Source organism: Puccinia triticina, chromosome 4A (genome assembly GCF_026914185.1).
Source record: "Puccinia triticina chromosome 4A, complete sequence".
NCBI lineage: Eukaryota > Fungi > Basidiomycota > Pucciniomycetes > Pucciniales > Pucciniaceae > Puccinia > Puccinia triticina.
The window spans coordinates 3,829,919-3,851,216 of NC_070561.1; the positions used below are offsets into that span (position 1 = coordinate 3,829,919).

The following is a 21,298-nucleotide window of genomic DNA, read 5'->3' on the forward strand; positions in this document are numbered from 1 at the left end:
CCACAAGCCAACTGAATCACCTTTGTCTTCTATCTCCGGCCCAAAAAAAAGAAGCCGGGTAGTAGTTGAAGTATCCAACAACTCTGATCAAAACAAAGATGCCTCCAACTCCAAAACTCCGGCAATCACTCAGAACTCAAGGGGCAAACAGCTTTCAGATGAACAAGAGCTCAGTAAGTTCATTTTAGATTAATAATTTGCCCATGATTGACCCACTTTGACTTCTTTCCAGAAAAAGCTTGGAGAGTTCACGCGAATTGTCTCAGCCCATGCTATTCTTATTTCAAAACCCCACAACTTTCTGATCAAGTGGACAAGAATGGTCACAAGATGATTTCTTACGCATGTGAAACGTAAGTTAATATTTTTTTTGTTGTTTTCCTGCCTGTACCTAATTTTGTCTTCAATTTTGTTCAGCTGTGGAACCAAAATAAACAGGCCAACCTATGAGACTTCCCCAACAAATCTAGCGAAGCATGTCGCAAACTGCACCAAGAGAGCACAGGAAGCAAATGAAACTCAGAAACTGTCGGCCCTGGGGATATCTGGGACAGGTGATATTGACCCGCATGAAGTGAGCACCACATTTCTCTATTATCCCAAATTGATGCCAGCTTTGACTGAAGTTGATCCAATTCCAGGTACCCCAGCTGTGTGCCATTTGGTGTGCTGAAGCTGCCCGACCATTTTTAGCCCTTGGAGACAACACTCATCAAGCCATCTTGCACCCGGTTATCCTCAAGAATCTACCAGAAAAAAGGACAGTATCAGACGATATAGGCTGTTTATATACAGCTGTACAGGAGAAGTTTATAGAATCCCTCAAGGTCAGTCTTTCCTCGCTTCTCTTTTGCATCTAATGATTTTAAACATGACCACAATATATATTTTGTGCCTCAATTTAGAATCATAACAGTGCAATGTATTTGGGGCTAGATGCCTGGCAGTCCCCGAATGGATTTGATATATTGGGAACGGTGATATACTGTCTGGTTGAAGAAGATGCCGGTGGCTTCCACTTGGAGGCAATGCTGCTTGACTTTGTCAAGCTAAATAAAAGCCATACAGGTGTGTATTTGGCTCAAACTGTCCAGCTAATTGTTGAGAAGTTTGGTGTGAAGGAAAAGGTAAGTGTTTACTTGGTCTCTTCCGTTTTTTTGCTGATTAGTTGTTTTTTCATTGGGTAGATATGTGGGATTGTCACCGACAACGCTTCAAACAACCAGACAATGATTGATACGCTCAAATCTTACAAATGGCCGCGGTTCAAGGGGCAAGTTCATTGGATTCGATGTTTTGCTCATATCTTAAACTTGATAGCTCAGGTGATCTTGCAACCGTTTGGAAGTCACCGAAAAAATTGAGCTTCTTCCTTGCTCAATCAGGACCAGGACTCAGATGAAGAAGAGGAAGATGGAGATTTGGTGGAGGATCCAGGTGACCAAATTCAAATGTAAGCTCATCACGTTTCAACTATCATTCCACATCTATGCATATGTCGCGTTTCAACTGATTGTTCCACATCTATGCATAGGTTTGCTCAAAGTGATTCAGGAGATGAGGAATATTTTGATTCCAAAAGACTAGGAGAGAACATGGCTTCTGGCCTCATTGGCAAAGACAAAATTGAACTAGAGGAAGGCAATTTAAATGACATGAGCGATGAGGGCAAAGATGATCGATACACTTCCAACTCATGCAAGCAGAGCTTATCCAAGGTAAGCAGCAATCTCCAACCAATACTTTGTTTGAATTATTACTGACATGAAACCAAAAACAGTTCCGAGCAATTTCCCAAAAGTTAAATAAGTCTCCTAATTCAAGGGCTCTTTTCAGGGAGATCTGTAGTGATCTTGATTGTTTTAAGCCACACAGTGTTGGACGAGATGTTCGGACCCAATGGAATTCCACTTTGGATCAATTGTCAAGTATACTGCAATGCTCAGCAGCAATGTAAAATAATTCTCTTCTTATTTTTAATATTGATTGTCCTTACTGAATTGCTAATTGGTTACCTTTAAATTTAAGCATTGAGTGGTAGAAAGATAGACACCACGGTCCTGCTCGAAGACATCACATCAACCAAGATGATCTTTACTTAGCACAAGACCTGGTTGAGGTTCTTCAACCTTTCTATGACATGACCCTTCAAGTCTCAATTAGCGGGGCCACTTGAATTTCCGACATCGTTGTCGTCATTGACCAGATCACTAGCCATCTGTCTTCAGCCATCTCGGAAAAGCATGACAAATATGCCCCGGCCTCGGAAAAGTGTGACAAATATCCCCCAGCCTTGAGAAATGCCTGTTGGGCTGGACTTCAGCTCACTAATAAATACTATACTCTGACCGACTGCTCGCCATTATATTGGGTTGCTATGAGTATGTATTTTCCATTGTTTCTGCTAAACTAAGATATTACTGATTGTGGTTCTACAGTCTTGCATCCTTCATTCAAAGACAAGTACTTCAAACTCGCAAAGTGGCAACCAGAATGGATCGAAGAAGCAATCAGGCTGACTTGTGAGATGTGGGAAGCTCACTACAAACCTGCACCTCAGCCATCCGCATCACAGCAAGCACACCCTGGTATAAAGGTGAGTAAGATAATTATATCATAGATTCATACTTGATGAAAATTCTTGCTAACCTTCTTTCCCTCAGAACTAAAGCCTGCAAAAGGAATTCTGGCAGGTTTAATTGGCGCCTCAGAAGCTCAAGGAAGGAACACCCTGGTTGATTGGATTCACATGTGGCTCGCAGGGGGTTTGACTTTAACCAATGAGGGACAGCCGGTGAATCCCCTCAAATGGTGGTTGCAACAACGTCGTGCAGGGAATGATCATGGCGGTCTGGTAGAGATGGCCCTTGATGTGTTAAGCTGTCCTGGTCAGCTTTTTGTATCTCAAATGGGGGTTGTTGATTGGTGTACTAATGGCAACACGCTTATACACAGCAACGACCGTGGATGTTGAACGATTGTTCAGTTTTGGGAGGGAATACGTTTCCGTTAGAAGGCACTGTCTCAGTGCTTCATCAGTCACCAAAGGTATGACCGTGGCGTTTTACTCCAAGACGGGGAAAATAAAACCTGGAGTGTTAAAAAACTGGAAGTTAAATAAGGAGAACCAGGCTAAGCAAAAAGGTAAGGGGAAATTGGCGAGATGAAGCACAAGGGTTCTTTTCTGGTGTTTTTTTTTTATTCATAAAGATAATCTCATGAAAATAAGCATGAGTTGAGTTTATGAGCTTACTTAGCCGCAAAAATAACTCCACACCTGGAGGTACCTGCCCCGGGAAGGTGCGGGTGTCCAGATTTGGGCAATTTTTGGGAAGGTACCCGCACCTGCTACAGGTACCCGGGTATCAACTGAAATCTCTAGTTCCATGCATTGACAGGTGGCTGGGTTGAGACACTCCGGCCATCCGGAGGAAACAATCCCCTTGATGACCGGTCTGATGACCGGAGTAGACCAGTCATTGAGAGGGATGTATCCACTAGGGGGATGTGTCCTCTTGATGACCAGAATGCCAGTCATTGAGAGAGATGTATCCTCTTGATTACCAGTCTATTCTGTTCATCAAGAGAGATGACAAGATGTGTCCTCTTAAGGACTGGTCTATTCTGGTCATCAAGAGGGATGTGGCCTCTTGATAACCAGTCTATTCTGGTCATCAAGAGGGATGACCGGTCTATTCTGGTCATCAACAGGGATTCAGCCTCTCAATGACCGGTCATTGAGAGGGATGTAGCCTCTTGATGACCAGTCTATGCCTGTCATTGAGAGGGATGTGGCATCTTGATGACCGGTCTATTCTGGTCATCAAGAGGCTACATCCCTCCCAATGACTGGTCTATTCCAGTCATCAAGATGGATGTAGCCTCTTGATGAATGGTCTGTACAGGTCATTGAGGGGATTGTTTCCTCTGGATAGCTGGAGTGCCTCAACCCAGCTAGAGATGGCCCCTGTGAACCCAGGTACCCACCAGCTTTTTTTCCAAAAGTTTGACACTCGCACCCGCACCCGCACCACCTGGGGCAGTCAGAACCGGTACCTGCCCCTCAAAATTTACCGGAAGGAATATTCCTTCCAGTCAAACAGGTTCTGTAATCCCTTTGACCGGAAGGATTCCTTCCAGTCAAAGAGTTTTTGTTTGACTGGAAGGAATCCTTCCGGTCAAAGAGGTTTTGTAACCTCTTCAACTGGAAGGCCTTTCCAGTCAAAGAGGTTTTGTAACCTGTTCAACTGGAAGGCCTTTCCAGTCAAAGAGGTTTTGTAACCTCTTCAACTGGAAGGCCTTTCCAGTCAAAGAGGTTTTGTAAACTCTTCAACTGGAAGGCCTTTCCAGTCAAAGAGGTTTTGTAACCTCTTCAACTGGAAGGCCTTCCTTCCAGTCAAAGAGGTTACAAAACCTCTTTGACTGGAAGGAATCCTTCTGGTTGAAGGGGTTACAGAACCTCTTCAACCGGAAGGAATTCTTCTGGTCAAAGGGGTTACAGAACCTCTTCAACCGGAAGGAAGGCCTTCCCAGTCCTTCCGGTTGTTGTGGCAGCCGTCACCTGCCCAAACAAGAGCGGGTACCCACTAGAATACCCGGGTACCGGCTTGATTTCTCCCAGAAATCTAGCATCCGCACCCAAACACGCACATGCTGGCGGGTACCCGCCGACCATGGGCGGGTACCCGCCAGCAGATAGCAGGTACCCGCAACGGGTTTGTTGGGGCCATCTCTAAACCCAGCCACCTGTCACCACACGGCACCCCTGTGTGTGGATAGTTTTTTGGGGGGAGCTGGTGGTGCAACTAGAGGGGGGCCCAACATCACGTGACATTGAGTCAACAGAAATTCCTGTGCGCAATGAGTTTATCTCTAAATCTGTATAACAAAATAAAAATTATTTGGAACATCAAAAAATCTACAAAATTCCTTGCATTCAATGATGATTTTGGAAAATCTTCAATACTGTTCCAAAAAAATAATGAACAATCAGAATCAATAGACTGACATGTGAAATGAATGATAATAAATGACAAAAATTAAGTCCAAAATTCATTCTGGAATTTTGTGGGCAGTGAAAACACACTAAAAAGTACAAAACTGCACTGCACACAACAAAAAACTAGTGTTTGATGTGTTTTCACAGCCCATAAAATTCCAGAATGAATTTTGGACTTCGTTTTTTCACTTATCCAAGTTTATTAAAGACACAGATTTTCCAGAATCCTAAAAAAAAAAAATCAAGGGTTGTCCCTTACAAAAGACCAAAATGACCAAAAAAAAATCATTGGTTTTCCCACTAATCAACAAAAATGACAAAAACAATCATGGGTTTTCCCATATCCAAAAACCCAGAGCAACAACTGCAATCCATAAAACCAGAAAATTTTCTGCAACCAAAAAAAATAGCCTTCCAACATCAGCAGAAGTGCTGTGCCACAGGCTTAGCCCCCAGCCCGCGTCAAACGCACGGTTCAAAAGGACTGGACGTGAAGGCCCCCGGTCCGCAGAAAAGGCTGATGACCAGTGGGGGGCCCACTCTTTGCCCCTCAAGCTGCGCAAGTGCAACAGCGGAGGGGTTGAGGGTGACGGATAGCTGGAAGTGCAGCATCTCCAATCACCCTGGGGGACACAAGACCATTGACGTTGGGTATTTAAATGCATGGCCATTCAAACACTTCACCCAAATTACCCAAACATCAAACCTCCTGACCCATCTCCTGGCAACCTTCCCCAAAACCACCGTCCATCCACGCCACACCTATATACTAGCGGGACCCTCCACCCTTAAACGCCACGCCCATCTTCCCTCCTGTTGCAGACCCGATGTATCTGCCACGCCTCCACGGCCACCAAACTTCTTCCTTGCCAGTGATAGTTTATATAAACGGTACCCTTCGAACTTAAACGCCACGGCCATCGGCCCCATCAGCCCCTGCAATGTTATCTGATCACAATGCCTCGTCAACCCGTTGCCGTGGCCCGATTGTTTATCCGACCACACGCGCGCGATCATATCTTTGTATTTACAATCTGCCCGTTGATACGCAATCAGGACCATATCATTCGTTTGATATTGTGGTGGCAGATGGAGGTTGCTTTTTCAGTACGGATACGTGGGCACCTTTCTTTTTCTTCTAAGCTCTGTCAGCTAACTCGCCAAACCTGAACAGCTGATCTTGTTGTGAGCTGGTCTGCAGGGTGCATGTTTTATCAGTCTCGCACCTTCCGCTTTATTATCCTTTGTAGCTGTTTTGTCCCGATGATGCCAAGGTTGCAGTCTCAATGGTCATCTTTGGAGTCGCAGAGGGTAAACAAAAGTTGCTGATCAAAGGACAGAAATAAATATTGGACCGAATTGGTAAAGTTTTTGCCAACTGGAAGGTTGTGGGGAGCCACTTCAACCTATGGACTGCTGTTCTATTCCTTTACAATCCACTTTGATCCCTTTTTACTATTGCTCAAGATCACCCCAACATGAATCCAGCAAGCCATCAAGAAATCAATTTTCTACCAATTGATCCCATTCAAAGAAAGTGAGATGTGTTCAAGCTGCTCGGATTTATCTTAAAAGCCATGGTTGAAGGCTTGTCTGATCATCTCCAGTTTAACCTCACTTGGATTGACTCCATACCCACCTTCCTCAAGAAACAGTCCAACGAGGTCGGTCCAAAAGACACTCCTTGACTCCCATTCTTCCGTATCTAAACTGTAAGTCCTATCTTCTCCAGCAAACAAGGGGCATCTCCGGCAGAGAGACATAGATTGAAATGGCTTGTACTGACTCCTCCTCATTGTCGGTCATGATTGTTTTTCTCCACCAATCAACTCCATCCTCACCTCATGAACAATACCTCAAGAACCATTCCAACGAGGTCGCGCCGACAATGCGCTTGTTCCAAAAGACACACCTTGACTCCCATTCTTCTGTATCTACACTGTAAGTCCTATCTTCTCCAGAGATCAAGAGGCATCTCAGGCAGAGAGACATAGAAGGAAATGGTTTGCAATGACTCCTCCTCATTGGCGGTCATGAATGTTTTCTCCCCCAATTGAACTCAAACACTTATATTCTCTGCTACTTCATTGACCAAAATAACCTCCGGTGCAATCCTCTTGCCCCTGGTTTAGATCCTGGTGGTGATGGTGATGTGGAAATTTCTTGATTGACTTGGTTTTTTTGTTGTTGTTGTCATTCATGCTCTCAGACAGTAGGCTACATTTTCTCTTTCTTTCATAGTTTCATTTTTTGGTTGGTTTATTGCACCTTTCATATACTTCCTGTATTTTTGCACTCCCAATCCTCATACTTTTTCATTTTGATATTTGATGACCTGTGTCCTTTTTTTACCTCTTGCAAAAACATATGGAAAAAATGATCAAGAAACCACAATTTTTGCAATGCACAGTCAGAAGTCACATATTCACATCCTTGGAGATCAAGAGCTACTCTTCATGCAGGAAAATGTGATCTCCAAGATTCTAAGCAAGCTGGTGTGCATACTTAGTGATAAGGCCTTTTACATAAGTTTCAAGAAGCTGGCTGAGATCCCAGGATTGTGACTACAAATATTTTCCAGACTCCGGCCAAATTTTGATTTCCTTTTTTATAAATACTGAGGCTCATCAAAGCTTGTGTGGGTGTTTGATTGAGGCCTTTTATATACATAACTGTTCATGTAGAACATCAAGAGGCTGCTGTGACTCACAGAGCAGTGGTACTTGGCTTGGGCTTCAGCTAGAGAAATCTATACCAGCCCATGCTCCTATAGGCTTCTATATGCTCCTATGTGCTACTATAGATGCCACTAATACAGCAGAATATTGGGTGCACAGGTTCTCCCCGGGCTCAGAAGTCATTCAGTCTCCAGTGAGACATAAGACTTTCCAATCTTTGTTCAATGCGGGTTTCCCCACTCATGATCTTTGGTACATACTACACTGTGCCTAAGTGAGTGGGAAGAAGTATTTACTGAATTTCTTTCTCTGATATTATGAGCTTGGAGCCCAACAACTGCCAATAAATGTTTCTCTTCTCTTTGAACTAAGGAGCACTGGAGATTTAATATTCCAAATCTTATATAACAATTTACATAGAATAAAGGCGGCAAAAATCAAACTCAGAAGAATCTGAAAGGCATACAACACTTCAGAATAAGCTTCCATGTTTAAGATTGTCTTCTATTAATTGCATCTTCTAAAGTGATTTTTTGTGCAATTTCTCTGAAATAGTCAGGAATTGGGGCGGCAGGTGGTTTGAGAGGGCGCACATGTAGCCATACACCTACCCAGCCAGACCAATATCCCAGAAGGTAGCAAAACAGAAACCAGAGAGATACCTGATGATACATGGCCAATTTGGGTAACTATGCAGGCCACTGAAGTATGAGGATGCAGAAAAACTTGCAACCATCCATTCAAAGAAAATGGACCCTCACTGGTTTGCAGGGAGGCTTAGATTTTCACCCAAAGCTGTGTGTTTATTTTTCAGGATTCCTGGAGGATTCTCAAATGGCCTAATATCCCCCTGCAGCGGCGAAGCCGCCTTTGCCTCTAGTTATCATTCATTTCACATGTCAGTCTATTGATTCTGATTGTTCATTATTTTTTTGAGAGTCAATCATTTTTCTATGACAGCATAATGATCAGATCCATTGATAAACATCTATCCAAGATTAGTTTTTGTTTTTCTTTCTACTGTAAACAAAGAAAAAAAAGTTACAAGTGTTTTCCTAAATGATAAGGTTTGTGACTAATATACATCTACGAAAAAAAATTGATCAACAATAATAATAGTGTTGCATTCACGTATGGGGTTGGCGAAAAAACAAAGGATCCTAAGAGGTGATAATACAACAAGAAAGAGACAAGATGTGATGATTCAGCGGACCGAAAGGAAATGGTAGATGTGAGAGAGGAATGGACAATACAGGAAAGGGAGAAGCAAAAGGAAATGGGGGATTAGGGCGGAAAGATTAGAAGGAGGGGAGTTCAGCAAGATATGCCACATTGGTCAGCTGAGTGCCATCATATCTGGTGCTGAACATTCCGAGGACATTGAATTTGATGAGGAGGAAGAGCTGGACTGAGGGCCGGGTGATGGTGCGGTTGACGGTGGACTTCAGTGATGTTCCCGCAGGCTTTCCGCCAGGCTTGCCAGAGCGTATCAGACGGCGACTTGGCTCTGGTGGTCAGACACACAAGCATCTTATCAGAGGAGGCGAGAATGAGCAGGCCTCGAGAAGAGGGGTGGGAGGAGGAGACATACTCGTATTTGAAATGGACTCCGTAAGCAAGAATCCGCAAAGCAGCCGTTACTTTCTGTTTGGTACTGAGACCCAAAACACCACAGCAGTCCTGTTCAAAGAAATTTCAGTTCAAATCCAGATTTTTTATTGTGAATACCATCAAAAGACAGACCCGTTTCTGCAAAAAATAATTATCATGATTAACCAAGTCGTTACTGATCCTGCTGAAGATGGTTTTTGTGATTCTAAATCTTCTCCGGAATTCGCGGTCGGTGTAAGTTGCAGTGCCAGAAAGATAATCCGACTGCAACTTGAGCTGCCCTTTGTATCGTCTTTGATCTATGCTTGGTCCTCGGGTATTGATTGGGATATCTTCTTTGTCGCTATCGGTGAAGTACTGGAGCATTTCTTCCAGCGGATCCGGCTCGGCCATCATCCACTGGAGGGTAGTATTGAGTTGTCAAGATGGCATTCGGGGGTGTTTTCCTAGCTATTGATCAAGCCTCCCAATGTGGCTGCCTTGCGTCTTTGGCTAAATTTCAGGTCAGTTGACCTTAACCTGACCCAACGAATGCGGTTGCCCGGTTTAGTTAGCCTAGGTCAGCTAACCTGCCCATAAACCCAGGCTTACTTAGCCTGAAAATATAGCCAACAAATGCGAATGCTCTCACGGCGTCAGTTTCTTGGTGGGTGCTCGCAGTGAATCCGTGATTGGGTTGACCAGTGGCGAGCGGGACCGAGTCGGGTGTGGCAATTAAGACGGCATCAGTTTGGCCCGAAGGGGTAAGGAGAGAGATGAGATCATGTGATAGAAATACAACAAAAGGAAGGCTACTTACTTCTTCTTTTCGGTGTTCTTTGATTGATTCAACGTCATATTCATTCTCTTCTTCCTCTTCACCATCAACAACCTTGAAGAGAATGAATATGAAGTTGAATCAATCAAAGAACACCGAAAAGACATAAGCAGCCTTCCTTTTGTTATATTTCTATCACATGATCTCATCTCTCCCCTGACCCCTTTGGGCCAAACTGATGCCGTCTTAATTCTCAGAGAGGCTTGAAAAAGCCCCGGATCAGGGTCGGCAGGCAGGACTTCCGGCCGTCAAGGAAGACATTCATGAGCTGGGTATCGAAGGGGAAGTTGGTCGGACTGGAGGCGCTGAAGATCAGGTGATCCAACTTCTCACAAACCACACCACTCCACTCCCCACCAACGCTCATCAACTCCAGCATCATGGCTCAGTCCGCCGCCAAGCAAGCTGAATCTCTTCAATACCGTCTGCGCAACAGCCTCACATTGCAAGGGATCAACACGCTGGCAGATTTCTCCCGTCGTAATCAGAGCGGTAAGCAAGCCAAGAACTCAATCATCAACCGATGTAATCACTCAACATCTCACCCTTACCATTTTACAGAAATCATGCAATACACCCAACCTTTCATTAGAATCATGGGAATGGATCCCCTTGGACGGCTTAACAAGGCAATGCTAAAAATACTTTCCCTTCAGAAGCAAGGTCCCCCCGAACTTTTCGAGCCTCTCGTCACGGTCATCCTCGACGAACAACCCAAATCCGATGAAGAAATGCGTAAGCTCACCAAAGAAAATTTCACCCGCCCCCCAACGTCTTTCGATGTCCCATCAAACCCGGCGAGCACCGGTATCAAATCCGGCACCATGAATTCCTTGGGCCAGATTTATGAGTTTGTTTCGTTGCTCAAACGTGAGCTGAGCGATTTAACGTACATCAATGTCCCAGGTTTGGTTCAGCACTTCACCAACAAGTGACGTCTCCCTAGCGCTTTCCGTCTCACCCCCGACAAAAGCTTCATTGAAGACAGGTATAGATATGAATTTCCCAACACATCCGAGGTAATTATGTTGGAATGGATCAATTCATTCTTTCTCCAGTTGAAGAAGCAAAGCCCAAACCTTCAGTTTCCCCGTGCTTGGCAGGCTTTTTCTATCAAGCCTTTGAAGGGCACCACGGACCAACACAAGAGAGGCGGGGCAAATATTGTATCCAGGGGCACCAAAAACGGATATATTCACATCAAAGATATTTTGGTCCCTTTTGAGCTCAAGAGTAACAAAGCACAGGCCAAACAGGCTTACATCTGCTTGGCCAAATATGTCTACAAGATCTTCAAACATCAGCCCACCCAAAGCTTTGTTGTTGGACTTACTCTGTGCAGATCCAGTCTGAAGCTCTGGCAGTTCGACAGATCCGGAGCAATTGGTTCCAAATTACTTGAGCTCAAAGCAAACCAAAAACACTTGAAAATGTTCTTTCATCTAATGTCATTTTTCTTAACGTGTGATAAGACACTCCTTGGCTTTGACCCAACCTTTGTCAAGAATCAAGGGCGTCAAACTGTGAAAATCAAAACTAAAAGCGGTCTTCAAACACTCATCATTGACAAACCTGTCTTTCGAGCCTTGGGAATCTGCACACGGGGGACAACCTGCTGGAAAGCGCATCTTGAAGTACACAATCAGGAGAAATTTCTGATTAAAGATTCTTGGCAGCCTGGCAACCGGAGAGAAGAAGGTGACATGCTTTTCGACGTGACCAAAAAAGAAGTGTGCCATGTGGCCCAATATTATCATCATGAAGAAGTCCAGGTGGCTAACACAAAAGTTGACATTGAATCTCACGTTCGGAGGGGCACCGCTTTCCGCCGACCCAAGTGGACAATCAAATTTGCTCAAACGACCTATGATTCTGTAGTGCCAAATGAGTTTGTTAATTGGGTCCATAGGCTGTTGGTCCTCAAAGATGTGGGGCGACCCATTTGGGAAGCTGATTGCCCGGTTTGTCTGTTGAAGGCCCTCGAGGATTGCATCAAGGGGCACCAGGGATTATTGAAGGCTGGCTATCTTCACTGCAACATCTTGGTCAACAATCTTATGATTGGCAACACACACAATCCGGATCAAAACTTCCTGATTGACCTGGATGCTGCAATCCCCTACCATCCCACAGAGAAGCAAGAACGCCAAGGAAAAACCGGCACAAAAGTCTTCATGTCAATCTATTTGCTCAACAACAAAAAACATTTGCACCATTTTGTCGATGAACTGGAATCATTTTTTTGGGTATTGATATGGATTTGCATCCATTACCCTGAGAAAGAAAAGAAAATATTGGAAGTGACAAAATGGAATTATCAACCCCTAGCAACGCTAGCAGCGCTGAAATGAAGTTTCCTTGCCAAACCTGGATGGGCTACGCGCGATTTCACGCCTTGTTACGCCAAAATGCCTCTCATTGAATGTGTGGGCAAGTTTGCCGAACTCATACGTGAACCTGGTGTCAGAGGAGAGAATTCCGAGAAACTCTATAAAGATATATTGACCATTTTGGAAAACGCTCGGAAAGAGCTCCACGCATCATCAGCCTAAGTAGGTCCCCCAATCTTCCTCTCCCCCATTTGCCTAGCCCGCTGACCCAACCTCTCATTTCTAGGAATCTAGTTTTTGCTTACATTTTGTTTCCAACATCGTCATTGTTCCCCGTTGTTTTGATTACAAATCCTGTGGATTCATTCTTATTCCCTTTCCTGAACCATTTCCAATTGTTCCAATCATAAGTTTCCTTTTAAATTCAATAGCCAATCAACTCAATTGCATTCAGAATCATGTACAATCTAGTAAACCTTTGTCAAAGATGAGTTCAATAAGCAGAAAATTGCAAATGTGTTTGTTATGCTGAGATCTAGCTTAACAAAGCCACCCAAATGGTGCGTCCAGTGGACCCTGCGCGGAGCGCTCTCCTTAGGACAGGCTTGCATGGCATCCCTCAATTCAAGCAGGAGCAAAAAGTATGTATCTGCCAAATAAAAAAGAGAAAATGATATACGAAACTGAATAGACAGAATTGTAGATTTAGTTCTTGTTAAGAATTTGAGGCAATCATATGTCTTGTAGCCACAAAATTGGGAATCCACATTTCTTTACTTGGGCAATCTTTGGAAAAATTATTGAAAATACATCAATGGTAATCCAAAAATTATGTGTAGACAGAACTGTTGAGGAGATGCCAAAGGTTTAGAATAGGGATGGCAATTGGGTGGGCTCCCTGACAGGCTGCCTGAACCCAACTGGGTTTGAGCCAAGCGCAGGCTGCCTTTTTAAGGAAAATTTCCCAAGGCGGCCTGGCTCAACATACTAAGGACAGAAGTGTTGTGACCGAGGTCACAGGTGTGTACTTGGCTGTGGCTCAGCCACCTGGAGGAGTGTACATCAGCCTCCTCCGGGCCCCATTGGTAGCAATCCCTACTGTTTACCACATACATGTTCCTATTACCACCCCAAAAAGGATGGCAACGAGTGCACATTGCCATGCTCTAACATTCCTCTAACACAACTCTTACTTGTGTCTTACTACCCTCATCTACACCTCTTACTTTCCTCAAACAACTCTCTTACTTTCATCAAACACCCAGCACCACCCCATAAAGGAAGGCAATGTGTGCTTATCGCCATTCTCTAAAGCTTCTCTTACTTGGATCATTCCAGTGTAGAGCCAGGGGGCTCAGTAGGCATTTTGTAAAATTGTCCAAAATCACTTCCAGGATGTATGTGCAATATGAGTATAGAGGGATGGGATCAGTTAACCAAGTAACAACAATTTTAAATCTCAGTTACATGATTGAATCACAAGGTTATACTTGGTGTTAAGACCAGGTAAGAACTATGGAATAGCAATGTATTGATCATGGCAATGTGTGCACATTGCCATCCTTTTTGGGGTGGTGTATAGGTTATCAGCCCTTAAGGCATCTTGTTAACCCTTACTAGCCAGACGTTGAAGAAAAATCAACCAATGAACAATCCTGGATCATTCTTGTCTTTAAAAACAAATACCGGTGTCTCTTTTTTCTTACCTTACAAATCCAACAAACAATCCTGGACCCAGCTCATTTTTTTCTTATCCTTCAATGCTCAAACACTCAAAATCAATGGACCCCAACGCCAATGGTGCTTGAAGATGGATTCAATTTTTCCTTGCTGATCTGAATTAGGGATGGCATCAGATACCCGTTTGCGGGTACCTGCTTTCAGGAGCAGGTACCCGGAAACGGGTGCCAGGTGTGGGTGCGGGTGTCCAATATCAGTAGAACTTCAGGCAAAACTGGGTCAATATGATACCAATAACGGTAACGTAACAATATTGTATCAATTTTTGGCGCGTTACCGGTACCGTTACCAGTAACGGCAGTGCGTTACCGATATTAGATTTAGATTATTAATTATATTTGCCGCTGTTACAATACTGCTGCTGATATAATGTCAATATCGCGGTGGTATCGTGGTTTTTTTTGGCTTTTTTAGCCTTTTTTGGCTGGAAAAACACCGTTATTGCATTATTGGCGTTACCATACCGTTAATGATCTTAAAAAGATTGACTCATTTCAATACGCGCAAGGCGCGAAAAAAATTGTTACCGTTAACAGTAACAGCAAAAAAGGTAACATGGCGACGTTACAATATGAAAAAAATCCAGAATATTGTATTGAATTGTATTGACCCAGTGTTGCTTCAGGCAGGTACCCGCACCTGCCACAGGTACCTGCGCGCAAAGTTCCGTCCTACAGGGTAGGGATGGCGCTGGGTACCATTTGGCAGGTACCTGTCACCTGTAAGCGGGTACCTGTCTGGCGTGGCAGGTACCCGCCAGCGGGTGCGGGTGTAATTTGGGCAGGTACCTGCACCCGCCACGGGTACCCAGGTCAAAAGTGCTATCTCTAATCTGAATATTTTCCTAGACACTGTGCCTTTGTGGAACTACTCAAAGGGGGGAATAGAGCTTAAAAGGGAGATGGATAGCAACTCTAGCACCAATGTAAGCTATGCAAGGGTGCTGGTGAGGCTGCCTTCCTGACTAATGCTGAGGGGATGAGAGTAACACTAAGAAAAAGAAGAAAAGTTGTGGCTGATTTCTACTTGATCTTAGGAGCTAGTACTATGAGCTTAACTACTGTTTGGGCTACTGAGGATGAGAGGGTTGGGGTAATGATTGATGAGGGGGAAGCAATAGCAATGGTTCAATATCAAGGGTGGGTTCAGAGGGGCAATGGGCAATGTTCAATAGCAATGGGTTGAGGAGCAATAGCAATGATTTCAATAAGCAAATGAGTGATGAGGAATTTCCACTATAATTTCTGCATACTCTACAAGTGAGGGGGAAACAGTCTATCTTATGTTCAGCTGAAGGATGAGCAATCAAGAGGAATTCTGGCTATGGGAAGAACAATCCAAGTTTATTAAATACACAGTTTTGCCATAATTAAAAAAATTAAGATCAAGGGTTCCCCCTTACAATTATACAAAATGAGGAAAAGAAACATCATTGGTTCCCCCATCAACAAAAGTTCAAAAAAAAACATGTCTGGTTTTCCCTCTACAAAAACCAGGATACACAAAAAGGGGGATTTTACACAAGAGAAAACTGATTTTATTGACAAGAAAATCTCTACCAGCCTTCCAACATCGGCAAAGCCGTGCCCCCAGGCTCACCACCCAGCCCGCATCAAGCGCACGGGTCAAAAGTGATGGACGTGAAGGCCCCCGGCCCGCAGCTGAGGCTGCAGACCCGTGGGGGGCCCACTCTTCAGCCCCTCAGACTGCGCACATGCAACAGCGGAGGGGGGCGAGGACGAACCGTCCGCTGGAAGTGCAGCGGCAGAGGACGCCCTGGGGGTATTGATGTTCATCAAGCCCTTCCTTTTATACACAAGTGTTCCAAGTCTCGCTTCCACAGCCCCCTTTTGACCAGCTTGGCATACACAATAAGACCCTTCTCATCGTCAGCACCACGAGGACAACCACTTCCAGAAAACAAGGAGGACGAGGACCCGGACTTCGGGAGCCAGTTGCTGCTGCTGGCTGAGTGCGTCAAGCAGGGACAGAAGGCCAGCCAGGAAACCATCGGGCCCTCGCACAGGAATCTCAAAAGCCCAGCCATGACTACTGCAACTACAACACCGGTGATTCAACTGATCCTATGCTTCCTGATTGCCCTCCAACCCAAGCTCACTCAAGACCGAGACGATCCAGACAAGATGCGTGGCTATTACCGGATCTTTGTCGAAGCTGGGGAATGGTACACCCCATTGATCCTCCGCCATCCAGAAACCTTCTTGCCGACCGTTCCTGCTATTCGCTCCTGCTGTGATTACGAGGATCTCGAGGTGTTCGGAATCACTCAACTTTTGGTATCGACTCTCCAAGGGACTACATCGCAAGAGAGAAGATGCCAACGCAAAACCATTGCTAGACATCTACTCCAGTCTGGCACAAACTATCATCCGCCATCTCCACTATCCCGACGATCCCAGCTCTCAAGTCGGCCAGGAAGCCGATGATTTCCGTCGGTCCCGACAGGACATCGGCGACACCTTGAAAGATTGCTGCTACGTGCTTGGTGCCTCGGTCTGTCTTAAGAGATCATATGACATCATCGTCTAAGCCATGTCGAGCAACTCGAACGTCAAGTGGCAGGATATCGAAGCACTCCTATTTTCGATGAGAACCATGGGCGCCGAGGTGGATCTCAAAGAGGACGGGGTCCTTCCGATGATCATGGACATCATCCCTATACTACCCGCCCATCCTAAGATCTGATACGCTATTATCCTTGTCCTCTGCCGCTACACCGAATGGACCAATCTTCATCCCGACGGAATCATCGCTGGTCTTCCTGCCCCTCAAGGCGCTGCCGCCATGTCCACATTCTGCATGCCTCTTGTAGAAGGACTGTACAACATTGCGGCCAGCAAGCAGGCACCCACCAAGCAAGTACAGCAATATTTTTCAGGTCAGCTCTTTTCCCCCTATTTCCCCTGTTCGATTCCCGATAATTCGATGTTGTGAGTTTAAGTTGATTTTGAATTTCGTGATGTTTCTTGATAGATCTTCTGGAGCGCCTAGACACGTTTATTTCGATCATAGGCAGACTGGAAGGAGACCTGCTGCCGGACTGTCTCAAGTCGATGGGCGAGATCTGGACGGTTATCTCTGAGATCCTGGAGCAATATGGGAGCAGTATCAAGCTATCGGAGCGTATCTGTGCGCTGATCCGTCGCGGGCTGAAGTTCTACGGTGCCTCTCATCGGCTCCGTCTTAGAGAAGGTCACTGCAGGCTTCGAGGCTTCCGGCTGCTCCAACTATCTCTGGATCACTTCCAAGATCGTCGCCGCTTTCCCTGAAGTGACCGATCCTAACTTTCTCTCGGCTGTCCAACTTGCCTTCGAACGCCAGAGTAATCGTGTGTTCCCTCTTCTCAACGAGAAAAATGCTTCCACAATCTCTGATGGTACGTCCTTGGCTCTCGATTGTATTTTTCTAAAAACTGACATGAAACTGATCTTGTTTTCGTTGATTTGGATGGCGTCATGTGAAAACACAGTTATCGATGATTACATACATCTTTTATCAAGCTTGGTGGATTACCAAGACCAGATCCTGATCCCTTCGAACTGTTCTTCCCACTGGTGCTGACATGTCTCGAGTTCTTCGATCCCGAGCCGATATTCACGAGTCTGAACTACATCCGAGAGATCCTTGGGCACTCGAGTCTAGAGCTACAGGCGGCAGCCTCATCATCATCTGGGGCAGGGGGGAAGCCCGGGTCGGCGAAGAGCAATGCTGCTCCTGGCTCGAATCAGATGTCTAATCCGGTCGCTCCGGCGGGCTACGATCTGTTTGCATAGTTGATCAATCAACTCGTCACACAGAACGGATACTTACTCTCCGACGTCTCGCTCAAGAGAACCCTCACTGACTTCCCCGAAGACTGCCTCTCCACCGTCATCATCCTCTTCAGGCTTATGGCCGACTTTTATCCCACCCAATTGGCGTCTTGGGTCCCCTCAGTCATCGAACGTTTGCCCCCCAAGGTCGCCACTATCCCTGATAAGGAGAAATTCCTCCTCGCTTTTAAACAGTAAGCCTCGTCTCTCTGCTAAAATAGATCAAAGCCGCGCTTCCCACTCGTGTCCAGCATCCAATCCCGATGGCCATCAAGAGCGGGCCTGAGAAGCCCAAGACTGTTGACGACGGTCGACGGAGCGTGGGCGGCGGCCTATTCCCGCAGTGAAATGTGTCTTTGCCGAAGCAACGAGCTCCACTCTACCCTCCCCCCGCTCGCAACCCTCCCGGGATGAATTAACGGTCTGATCTGCTCTCCAACGAGGTAAGTTCCAATGCTCTTTATGTGATCACTTGAGGTTGAGGGTGTACATGGTTCGCCGAGACGGCCTCAGAGTCGACGGGCCCAAGACCGAGCTGCTGAGCCCCTATGCAGAAAGAACAAAGGGCGCGGGCAGCAGCTCAGCCTCGCCAATATAAATTCACCGCCAGTTCCTCGCCATCACCTTCTGAATCTTTGCTCCACAACCACAAAGTCTTGCTCCCTCTCACTGAACTCGTCTGCTCCCCTTCCTCCATTGTCATCATGCCCGGCCCCAGCAATGCCAAGTGGGGCAATGGCTCACACTACTGTGTTATCACCCTTTGATCAACAAAATTTTAAAATTTGGCAAGTCCTCCAAGTTCCTCCATGATTGAGTATTGCTGATAAATCTAGGCAAATGATAAATTTAAGCTTTAAAGCTGTTGTGACATGGATGTAGTTTGTGACTGAGATGACTGTCACAGGAGTTTCTGAGATAAGTACTTGACTAGAGGCCTGGTGATGGTAGTGGAAGGATGAGGAAAGAGTCCTTCTACGTCTGCTGGGCCCAGGTATACTACATACATAAATGAAATATGTAAAGCAGAGATAAACCTGAACACAATAACTCAACATGATGCTTGGGAATTTTAGATAATTGAAGTGGCTCATTGTTAAGGTGTTGTTTTGTGCACCACATATAAGTCAACCTGGATGGTAAATATCTAAAAACATTCTGTATATTCAGAATTGAAAAGCATACACACATGAGCTGCTGCCACAGAGTAAAATATTTGAGCTGGGCACCTGGGCTCTGCAGCGGCGCAGCCGCTTTATCCTGTAGTTGTACAAATGGGGAAGATGATGTGAACATATTCACAACTTGTAATGATGAGCACTACTGAAAGAGTTAAGCGCAGATCCAATGCAATAGGCATAGTACATGATGAGAAATGTATGTAAAGGGTTAGGGGTACTATGTGTGAGTGACTGTAGGTGAAATGAGGCTTAGAATCTGAATATGCAATAATAATGAAGTATTTGTGAAGGGTAATGGGGTAATAGGCAGTGTAATGATGAAGATATGTAAAAGAAGATACTAAAATACTACTTGTGGCTTGGGATGGAGCACCACACCGTCTCCAACCTCTTATGCTCCTTTTCCCAGAACCCGGCCTTCTTTTCAAAAAGTTAGTCTCCCGCCACGTTTCAACCACCACGTTTCTCAGCAACACAATGTGTGTAATCAATCAAACAAACAATCTTGTACCTGTAAGCAAGATCACAGCAAGCCCAGACAAGAAGATTTTCATGCGTTTTGCCTGCAGTCTGTTCATCCTGAGACCCATCCGGCTTACCCAATTCCAGATCAGAATGTTCTTGACCAGCAGATGATACAACAGCCAAAACACTCAACCCACGTTCAGCAAGATTTTAATGCTTCTTCAAAGAAAGTTCCAGGTCAAACTCAAGCTTTGAATGACAGTGGAGGTAAATGATGGTCTGGTGATTTTACAGAGCAATTGGTCTTGGACATGCAATCTGATATAGATGAGAATTTAGTTTTCAACAAGCAATCCACCCTTGATGAGCAATTGATCATCCACAATCAATCAGTTATCAACAAGCAATTGACTCTTGAAAATCACTCAGTACTTGAAAATCAATCTTCTCTTGACAATCAGCCCAATGGCGTGTATGCTATATATGAAAACAAGAGCCTCAATGAGTCTTATGAAGATAACCAAATAGAACAAGGCCAGAAACCTGTTTTCAATATTCGCAACTACACTGCCAAAGATGTGAATCTCTGGGCTAGTACACTTTTTGCTGAGGAATTTGAGCACCTTCAAACTATGGGACAAAAAGCTTGAGATGAATGTTTGCAACAGTACAAAGAGGTGCACATTGATCAATTAGCTAGTCAACAACATCAACTGAATTCTCAGCCTCCACATTTACATCATGAGCCAATAATATTACCTAACCAACAAGCCATGTCTCCTCAATTGCACTCACCAGGCCCTGACTATCATAATCCACATCAGAATCAACATCAACTTGAAGATGAATCCTGAAGATACAACAATGACACCAGTTCTAGCATATTTGATGACAATGGTGGATTCGTTGAAAGCAATGGTTTTGATGACAGGGGCAGTGGTTTTTGTGAAAATTTTGAAGGTTTTTTTGATGGTGGTCTTGAAGATGGTGCTTTTGACAACATTGGCTTTAACAACAATGTGGTGATCAATTCTGGCACATGTTTCAAATTTTCCATGGAGCAATCAGTGCGGAGTGCGGCGGTGCGGAGCGCAGACAAAGCGGAACTGAGCGGAGCGGAGCGCACAACTGAAGGCAGCGGCGCGCGGAGCTTGACGGCAGAACAGGACTCAAACTGAGCAGGCCAGCGCGGAATGGCTGGCAGAGTTGGTGATTGGGGGAAGCCGTGGTAGTCAAAGCGGGTGTAGCTGGGGCGGAGGCAGCGCGTGGGATCCTGTCATCATAGGCTAGACAGGGGCGTGGAAGCTAGGGAGAGAAGTTTGACAGCGGGAAAAGGCAAGCGGCGGAGACAACAGGAGCTAGTTTGAGAGCGGAACTTGGCAGATGACATGCGTGCGTGTGTATAGCGCTTGGCAGATGACAAGTGTGTGCATGTGAATGGAGTTGGTGGGTGGTGTGCGTGGGAGGCAAGCAGAGGATATCTTTTAGTTCTCTTTCCCTTCTCTATAAAACCACAGTGGGGGAGGGAGGATTCTGCCTCATACTCCCCATAGACTCTCTTTTTAAGGTTTTTACTATACTTTGTGGACTGCTATGCTTCTTTTACCTTGCATATTTTGCGGACTTGCTTTATGTGTTACGGTT

The 21,298-nt window shown here is 45.2% G+C and overlaps 3 protein-coding genes across 3 annotated transcripts; 2 read left to right on the plus strand and 1 right to left on the minus strand.

Annotated features, from left to right (window-relative positions):
- Positions 1-9,027: 9,027 nt before the first annotated feature.
- On the minus strand, positions 9,028-9,684 carry PtA15_4A442 (uncharacterized protein; the record flags this gene model as incomplete). The annotated part of the gene is made up of 2 exons (XM_053168326.1): positions 9,028-9,357; positions 9,421-9,684. 2 exons carry the CDS (start codon positions 9,682-9,684, stop codon positions 9,028-9,030), a joined length of 594 nt encoding a protein of 197 aa, XP_053019546.1.
- A 6,536-nt stretch (positions 9,685-16,220) lies between these two features.
- On the plus strand, positions 16,221-16,881 carry PtA15_4A443 (uncharacterized protein; the record flags this gene model as incomplete). Its single annotated transcript, XM_053168327.1, has 3 exons — positions 16,221-16,448; positions 16,489-16,689; positions 16,753-16,881. 3 exons carry the CDS (start codon positions 16,221-16,223, stop codon positions 16,879-16,881), a joined length of 558 nt encoding a protein of 185 aa, XP_053019547.1.
- A 99-nt stretch (positions 16,882-16,980) lies between these two features.
- PtA15_4A444 (uncharacterized protein) lies at positions 16,981-18,206 on the plus strand (the record flags this gene model as incomplete). Its single annotated transcript, XM_053168328.1, has 5 exons — positions 16,981-17,074; positions 17,170-17,301; positions 17,384-17,572; positions 17,719-17,959; positions 18,083-18,206. 5 exons carry the CDS (start codon positions 16,981-16,983, stop codon positions 18,204-18,206), a joined length of 780 nt encoding a protein of 259 aa, XP_053019548.1.
- Positions 18,207-21,298: the final 3,092 nt, after the last annotated feature.